General features: G+C 55.6%; 2 protein-coding genes across 3 annotated transcripts in view; both read right to left on the bottom strand.

Annotated features, from left to right (window-relative positions):
* Positions 1–317: 317 nt before the first annotated feature.
* BHLHA15 (basic helix-loop-helix family member a15) lies at positions 318–3,119 on the bottom strand. The gene is made up of 2 exons (XM_032328567.1): positions 3,014–3,119; positions 318–2,324 (listed from the first exon to the last, which is right to left on the bottom strand). The coding sequence occupies exon 2, from the start codon at positions 2,269–2,271 to the stop codon at positions 1,708–1,710; it is 564 nt and encodes a 187-aa protein (XP_032184458.1). The 5' UTR covers positions 2,272–2,324; positions 3,014–3,119; the 3' UTR covers positions 318–1,707.
* A 1,680-nt stretch (positions 3,120–4,799) lies between these two features.
* Positions 4,800–8,619, bottom strand: part of LMTK2 (lemur tyrosine kinase 2) — an 82,476-nt gene continuing 78,656 nt past the window's right edge. For both annotated transcript variants that reach the window (XM_032328744.1, XM_032328745.1), the window contains exon 14: positions 4,800–8,225. In XM_032328744.1, the coding sequence (XP_032184635.1) occupies positions 8,197–8,225 (29 nt within the window). In that variant the 3' untranslated portion in view covers positions 4,800–8,196. The remainder of the gene's footprint in view (positions 8,226–8,619) is intronic.

The raw sequence follows: 8,619 nt of genomic DNA, 5'->3' as shown, positions 1-8,619 counted from the left end.
CCCCTCCCGCTGCTTTCAGCTCAGTTTGTGGGTTTCTTCAGCAAGTTCGGGGGGTACACTTAGCTCTATGGCCTTGTGTTGCATCCCAGCTGGCCAGGTCACCCACAGCAAGCGTGAGCCCCATCAGTCCCGAGCTCCAAGCGGCCCTCAACCCCGGCTCCCATCAGCAGAATGTTCTGAGCATTGACCTTCCCAAGGGGCCACCTCCAAGGGGCAGGCCAGGAGCACCTGGGGGCGGGGGGGGGGGCACCTGACCGTGCTGAAGGATGGCTAGGGCGAGACCACGCCTCCCGGGGCCGCCTTCCAGAGGGCCCGGCATGGGGCCTGGGGAGGGTCCAGCCAGCGTTGGACCCGGAAAGTGAGGACCAACGTGGTTAATGGCTGCTCTGAGGGCTGCCGCCTGCTGTCCTTGATACTGATGCCAAGCCTGGCAGTGGATGAAGCAGTTGGGGCCGGGACCCCTGGGGCTGGGAGGGTGGCAGCCCTGCTTCCATGTTCCTTGGTCCCCACCCAGGAGGGGGGCTTGGTCCCTGGGGGCTTCGGGGACAGCTCTAGCCTCATATGCCAGGCCAACTTGACCCTCGCTCGCCACAGCCTCTGTCACTGCCGTTCCTGCCTGAGGCTGCCAAGCTTGTCCTGTCCCCTCCCCATACTGACTGTGGGCACAGGGGTGAGAGCAGAGAGATGCCAGGAGGCGTTGAGAGCAAAGTCGCCAAGCCTGTCGCTACAGAAGGAAGCTTGGCCTGAGGCGGCCAGGGACCTGCCAAACTGCCCAGGCCTGCCTTGAAGGAGCAGTACCAGGCTAGGGAGGGGAGCTCTTGCCACCCAGGCTCCTTCCCACAGACAGCCCTGCAGGGACACCAACTCCAAGCAGGGCCCAAGAACACCCTGAATTTCTGTCAGACCGCCCTCTGCCACTGACATGTCCCCGGCAGGGACCAGTATGACAGCAAGCAGCAAACCTGAGTGACACGGAGGTGGGCGGCTTAGGGGAGGCAGTGGCTCCCAGCCTCCCTCCCAGACCTGTCCCCAGCCCCACAGTGCCAGGCCGCGAGCCCCTCCACAGTCAGGAGCCCCCACCCAGCAGGAGCCAGGACAAGGCCCCTGCCGCTCTCCCTGCCAAGGTCCCTTTAGAATTAATTTGAGGTAATCGGATTAGTATCTCTAGGGGTTTGGGGGTTTCTACCTGACACACGCTGAATTACACGAGTCAGTCATCTTGGCTTAGCCACGCTCTGTGGCCGAGGGCTTTGCTTGCTCGGTGCCTCAGTTTACCCCGAATGAGGAGGCTATATTGGAGGTTGGAGGAGGACCCTTCCAGGGCCCGGGCCTCTGCAGGAGCTGGGAAAACTTACCAAAACTGACCTTTTCCTGGAATCTCCCCATGCCTCTGGAGGGAGTTGGGAGTGAAAAGAATTTAGTTACAAAGGCCTGTCCACTGTGGCCCTAGTCAATTAAAAAGCAGGTCCTGGGACCTCTGCGGAGGTTTGGGCTTTATGCTGCCCGGAGCCATGGCCCAGACCAGGCCGCTCACTGGTCTCGTCCCCTGAAGGCCAGGATGTGCTCCACACAGGCAGCTGAGTGTTCAGGGAAATGGAGCCACTGGGGCCACGTCCACGTGGGCTGTCACCACCAATCTGGGGCTCTTGGCATGGAGGCAGCAGGGCTGGGGGGAGCGGGCCTGGCCGCTGCCCTCCAGGCCAGGCGCTAGGAGCCCTCTCGGAAGCTGTGGATCTGCGTGGAGTACCTGTGCAGGTGGCCCTCGGGCTGGGGCTCCGTGGCCCCCAGGGTGCCCCCAGCTGCCTGCTGCTGCTGGTAGTGCTGGTAGAGCTTGGGGCCCGGCCCATCCAGGCCCGGGAGGCGACCACTGGACATAGTCAGGATGGTAGAGGTCAGTGACTTGATGTAGTTCTTGGCCAGAGTGAGCGTCTCGATCTTGGAGAGCTTCTTGTCGGCCCGCACGTGCGGGATGACCTCCCGCAGTGCCTGGAAGGCGTTGTTCAGCTTGTGCATGCGCTGCCGCTCACGCTCGTTGCTCTCCAGCCGCCGCTGGACGCTGTTCTCTCGCCGGCCACCGGCTCCCGAGGGCCCCGGCCGCCGGCGCCCGGCCTCCGCCCGTGCCCCCTGTGCCCGCGCCGTCCTGCTCCGCAGACCCTTGGCCAGCTCCGGCCCCGACCCCTGCTGGGCCCTGTCCGGGGACCGTTCCCCTGCGGTGGCCTCTATGTCCTGCGATGGCACCCGGCGCCTGGGGGGCCGGTTCTTGGTCTTCATGGCTCCAGGCCGGTTGTCCCCGCAGGTGGTAGCTCTGAGGGAGGCCCTTGGAACTGAAATCCAGAACACAGGCCACTGGGGGGTCACACAGCAGGCTGGTGGATGCTTAGGACGCCCAGCAGACACCCGGGGCAGCCATGCCCGGCGGCCCCCTCCCTGTCCAGTGGCAGCTGACCACGTGGTGCACAGTGACCCCAGGCCCCTTCCCCCTCACACATGGAACCCTCACCCCAACCCTCTGGCCATTCCAGTTTGACCTCACAGCGACCCCCCACACTTCTCTTTGACCTGGTGTCCACTCTGGACTCCACATGCGCTGATCCCGGGCCCATTCTCCGGCCCCTGCCCCTCACTGCCCCCTGGGCTTAGGTGGCCTTCAGCACTTTTCTCAGACCACCCAGAGACGTGGCAGGACTCCAGCTCAGGGAGGAGGTCTGCCAGAGGTTGCTGTGTCTCCCCCCGGCGCCTAATCGACAGGTGCCCACTCCAGCCACCTCACTGGCTGGCTGACCATTGGATGTCACACATGCAGGGAAGACATTGGGGCCACAACCGCTGAGGACATGGGGCAGCTGTCTGCGGTCAGAGATCAACAGTGGCTAGAGCCTGCCACAGCCCCCAGTCCCACCACGTGGACGGCCCACCCCCCTACGTTTCCACCCCCCCCCCACGCTGACCCCACCAGGTTCCGCCCCTCGGTCCTCGCCCCTCGGCCCCACAGGGATCCCCCACCCCCAGTTACCTGGAGATCCGCAGCTGCACGCGCCGGGGCTGCCCACGGGGGACAAGGACACGTCGCTTTAGCCGCCCCGGGCGGGGCCGCGGCCGCATGTAAATGAGCCCTCGGGGCGGGGCTGGGGCGGGGCCGGTGCGCGCGTGTCCCTGCCCGGCGGCGGGGGGCGGGGGCGCACCTGCGGGCGGTGGGAGGGCGGCCCGGCGGCGCCCCTGCACTCCAGGCAGCCGCCCCCGGCCGGCCGCGCGGAGCCCCGGCTTGGAGCCCATTCGGCGGAGTGAGAGACTGAGGCGTCTGCGAGCCCGCGGGCGCGGAGGGAAGCCCCGGGACCGCGCCCGGCCGCGGCACCTGGCCTTGAGGTGAAGGCTGGCACCGCCAGCCGAAGCCCGGAGAGTTGGCGGAAAAGCCATTTTGCAGTAACAATGCTTTCTCAAAGGGGCAGCAGCCTTTGAAGCTCCGGGGGCTTCCCGAGCCTCCCCCTTACCCTCGACGGAGGACTGCCAGCACTCCGCAGGGCGCAGGTCCAGGGGCGAGTGGGCGGAGCCCTGCCCCGCGGAGCGCCTGCTCGGCCGCTGCGTGCGGGTCACGGGGACATACGTGGTGGTCATCGGTCTCAAGAGGTCTCCAGCGGGGCGAGAGGTGCACTCAGTTTGGGCTCAAACCCGGCTTCCAATCCACCTGCTTTACTTAATCGCCGGCCCGCCTACCTCGGTTTCCTTACCCTTCAAAGGAGCGTGAAAAGTTGTTTAAAGCAGCCTCTGGCTCAGGGGTTTTTCCAGGCTGATGGGGCACACCTGCAGGGCCTTGAGGTCCCGCGTGGGCCTGGCCTCCCGCCCCTCGTGACCAGCAGAATCAGGGCCAGCGCTGATCTGGCACTTCTCAGAGGGGCTCACAGGGGTGCTCCTGGTCTCCATCTAGCCGTTAAGGTTCTCAGGGGAGTTAGTGTGACAGAGTAAGTCAGGGGCCAGACTGGCTTGGTAGGAGGCTGTTACTGTCCTCCGCTGGCGGCTGAGACAGGGCAGGGAGGGCCACAGAGGCACAGAAAGGCTGGTGCTGAGCTGATTAGCCTCTTGGCTTACAGCTTAGTACAGGTTGTGTATCAGAAATTAAAGTGCCTCTTTCTGAAGCTCATCAGTAAAGGCTTCCAATTGCACTTTGAGGAAGCACAAGCATATTTGCAAGTTCTGTTTTCCAGTGATTATGCAGACTTTTGCCTCCTCGGAAGCGTGGGGGATGTAGGCCATGGAAAAGGGCACATTTTCTCCAAGGACTGGGGCAGTGAATGACCCAGGGCCACTGGCTGCTACTGCCCAGGACAGGGCAGTGCCAGGTCACCCGCCCTGGGCCTCACACAGCAGGGGGAAAACCCAGGGAAGAAACGCAGCAACAGAGTTTATAAATATATAACTATATTTATTTTGAATATTAAATAGTTTTTAAATTACAAGCAATTTATTGAATCACACTATGCATCAATATACAGTAAAAATCTTACAATTTAAAAATGTACACAATTTAAACTGAAAGTTCATTAGCGGTGATATTGCCGTGAACCTCTCACAACTGTGTCAAGCACAACAGGGAAGCCGCGTGGGTGTGACTGCCCCCGTGGGTCTTCACTTGGAGAAGGGATTCAACAGTGGAGGCACGCAGGGCCCATTGGTGAGGTCTGTCTGCACTTGTGTGAGCCCAAACAACCTAGGTCAAGCCATTCAGGTAACAGGTTGTTGGTAATTCAATACTGTCTACACATCTTTCAGAATTTATCTGTGTACTGAAGAGGAGTTTCTTTGTTAATAGCCAAAACCGGAGCCAACCCCGCTATTAGGAATATCGTTTATGAGACTGCAGTCTGAGGTCACTGAGTTACCCATTCTTATTTTAAGGCTACTTCTCATAAGGCTACTCTTCCGAAGCCCCCATTACCGAAGCCCAATGTTTGGAGACAAACACTGGGTTCACTTCCGGAATTGTCAAACCATGGGCTGAGTAGGGTAAAACCAGAAGCTGCCTCCCTTGTGCCCCAGGCCCTCAGGACAGACATGCAGTAAGTCACTGACCCTACAGGTACCCTATGGAAAATATGAATACCAGGGAGAGGTTTTGAAAGGCGTTTTACGGCAGCAAGACATACAAAGACTTTTCTGAGATAAAACCCACTTCATTACAAACAATCACCTGTACATTTAAAAATAGAACGAATGCTCTGTTTTCAATTCAGCTTCGTGGAGCTGCTTCACCGTTAAGATGAATGGCTTCTTACCCAGACGCACAGTCCAAGTTCCAGAAGGATTTGGGGAGCACTTTATCATTTTTTTTTAACATTTCTTTTTCTGGCTTATGACAGGATCATTCGATAACACAAATTAACATCTAGCTAGGAAGGAAATGAAGGTCAGATTATTTTTATTATAGGATTTAAAATATGTGAACTCCACCAGAGTAGCACTAATTAAAACCTGATAGATTCCAAAGGCAGCCAGGAAATACCACTGTGAACCAGGTAGTACCCATCTCACCCATTTTATCTGGAGAATGACACTGATTCATTTCATTGCATAACTTTTTAGAACAAGTTCCGTGTGAAAACCCACTGTTGGTAACCAACGTAGTAAAAAGCAAAAAAACCAAAAAAACGAAACAAAAAAACACAAAAAAACCTGACTTGAACAACAAAGCACATGCTGACACCTCAAAGATGGGCTGAAAATTCTAATCTACATAATTGGTTTCCCATGTATTGCTTGAGATTTCAAAAGAACATGTTGACTCACGTGTTCATTATAAATATAAAATCTTCCCCACCATGCAACACCACAGTAAGATTTACTACTCCAACCCACCCCCCCCAACTCAATGTATAAAATGCTTTCTTTTGGCAATTATTCATGACAGTAAGATAGACCTAAAATAAATTAAAATGGGAATTAGGTTGTTAAAATCTCCTTAATCAGAGTGAAAAAGGTATAGCCCCTGAATAGCAATAAATTTATCCCGGGCTGATTATACAGGAAGACTATATATTCTATGGATCTGCTTGACTGTAGTCATTAAATCTGAACTTGTTAAAGTTTGAAAAAACTTGTATTAATTATCACCTCTCCTGTAGCTCTCAACAAAGACTGATAGATGTAAAAATTCAGGAAATTCAAGAAGTCTTCATAGCAAGAAATTCAGAGTTATGATCGTTTTGGCAAAATGACCTTCTAATGCCCTATTAACTTTTTCTTGTTCAGTGTGCACATCCCAAGACCCCACTCCCCTGGCTGTGCTCCCCACTCACACCAAGTAGAGGGTAAAGGAGGCTCTTTCTCCGTTCTGAGTTCTTGCTCTGGAAAGTTATTGCTAGTATAAAATGTTAGTGGAGTGAACAATAAAGGTCATAATTCACTTTGTAAACTCTAGCCAATATACACTTGCATCTCACGCTAGGACCAGCATTGCTGGGATTTCTATCACGCAGCCCCAGTGGACCTGTGTTACACTGGAGTCAGGGAAGCAAATCAGCACCGGAAAACATCTGGGGTGAAGGCCAGCGTGTGGTGGACACAGATCCAACGCCCGACCCCGATATACACAGCTTCATGGCAGACATGCCAACCCTCCTTCAGCAGACGCTGTTCTAGCCCCTGGAAACTTCCTGATGTCAAGGCAGAACTCAGACTGCAGAATGAGGTCAGCTTTTTATCGTGAACACCCTATTATTCCCGGCAACATTAGGAGGCAACTCTGGACACACTCGGTCCCTTTCAAGGCAAGGGGAGAACGTGGTGCTTAATGCGGAAGGGAAGGGTCGGTGCAGGTAAGTCCCAGGGCTGCGTCTGGGTGGGACAGCCACGTGTGGCTGCCCAAGGTTCCAAGCAGGAGGACGTGCTGGCTGCGCAGGCTCCGCCACTGTCCCTCATCCTTCCTCCCGGCCACGGGATGTAATGTATCTACCCGGTTATGGAGCCCAGCTGCAGCCGGCCATGACACAGAGTAGTTCTTCCAGGAAAATTCACCTCCGGACATTATTTGAAAGCCCAACACGTAGTGTGCACAAATAGCATGAACTCAGTCTGTCCTCGGCAAGCAGAGACCCGTGTGGGCAGCTTCCTCTTCAGAGTTCGGCACCGTCTGCAGGAAGGAGCTACAAGGACACCGAAGCCACAGCCGCCTGTGCTTCCAAACACCAAGCAGCTGAGCCGGCCTGGGGGGCAAGTGGCACAGGGGCCACAGCAGAGCGCGGCACAGAGGGAGGGCCCGCGGGTCCCCAGGGAGGGGGCAGGACACCGAAGCTGAGTTCCGGGGTGAACCACCTGTCAAGTTTTACTGAAGCGTTTAAAAAAATGGGGCAGTGGGGTGGGAGAATCACAAGGAGGAGCTCCAAGACCCCTCAGAGGTCTCAGAGACTGCTCAGAGAAGCCTCCCCTGCTACAAGGAACCTGCGTTATAGAAAGAGACAAATGTGTGTTTCATTCGGTCAAACAGAACGAAGCAGTCTTTTTGGACTCATCAAAAATATTTCCTATAAGAACAAAAAACACTAACATCCGGAATCATGTATCATTTACGAAAAAGTACCATATGTACAATTCCAACAACTCTAGACAGCAGAACACTCAAAATATTTAAACTTTACAAGTACCATGCAGAGCAAACAAACTATAAAACAGAGAAAGAAATCAAACCAGTGGATAGCACCAGCTTGACCTGCCTTATTTTCCTTGAATAATTTAAGATTCTGTACAATATCAGGTACTCTTAGAACATTTATCCACAGTGCAATTACAGAAAGCAATTAGTGATTTCTTTAAAAATAATAAATATGGCTCACTGGGGCCCATTCCCATCGTGCTCCTCTGGGCCCTCGTGCCCAGAAGGGATGCACAGTTGTGCAGTGAGAGAACACTCCACATGGAAACCAGAAACAACCCAGAGCCTACAGTTCCCACACACTGGAGCAGGGTTGATGCTCCCCAAGGACGACCAGGGCGCGAGCACCTCTGGTGCATGAGCGTGGCCACCGGACCTCCCTGGCCGGGCTTCCTGCCGTGGGCACGGAGCCGACGCAGCTCCCTCCTGGCCGCCTGAGTCTCTCTCCTGGGCCGGGCCCGCTGCAGCCGACGTGGAGGGGATGTCACTGCTGGGCTCCGCGCAGGAATGCTGCCCTGGGGGAGCAGCCCGGGACCTGGGAGCGCATCCGCGTCCACCTAATCCTTTTCTCCGTCTTCGCTGCTTCCTATTACAGGGAATACAAGCAAAGGTGGGTTTGTGAAGTGATCGGCACGGATAAAAATAGTGTGGACAGCCTCTGACCCGCGCTCCAGAAAGAGGAACTGAAGCTGGGAGTGGGGCTGCCCACCACCTGCGCGAGCCGCGGAGCTTCCTGGGACAGCAGCACCTGCCACACTCCCGCACACACATCTGCTCAGCTCACACGCGGCTCAGGGTCCGTGCTTAGGGCACAGGAGAAAGCCAGCCCTGATCTCTGACAGATCCCTAGGTAAGGGGCATTATCTAATCGGCACAGTTCAACAGAGCACGAACACAAGTGAAAGCTCTTTATATTTCATAGTTAGTATTTGAACGGCAAACTTCAAATCAAAAAAATGTACCTATTAACATTTATCTTC

The sequence above is a fragment of the Mustela erminea genome, chromosome 20, assembly GCF_009829155.1.
Source record: "Mustela erminea isolate mMusErm1 chromosome 20, mMusErm1.Pri, whole genome shotgun sequence".
In the NCBI taxonomy this organism is placed as follows: domain Eukaryota; kingdom Metazoa; phylum Chordata; class Mammalia; order Carnivora; family Mustelidae; genus Mustela; species Mustela erminea.
Note: the sequence above shows the minus strand (reverse complement) of the source record. Positions and strands in the feature narration are given on the sequence as shown.

Coding starts and splice junctions, on each gene's coding strand:
- BHLHA15 (XM_032328567.1), bottom strand. CDS start 2,271: ATGAAGACCAAGAACCGGCCCCCCAGGCGCCGGGTGCCATCGCAGGAC.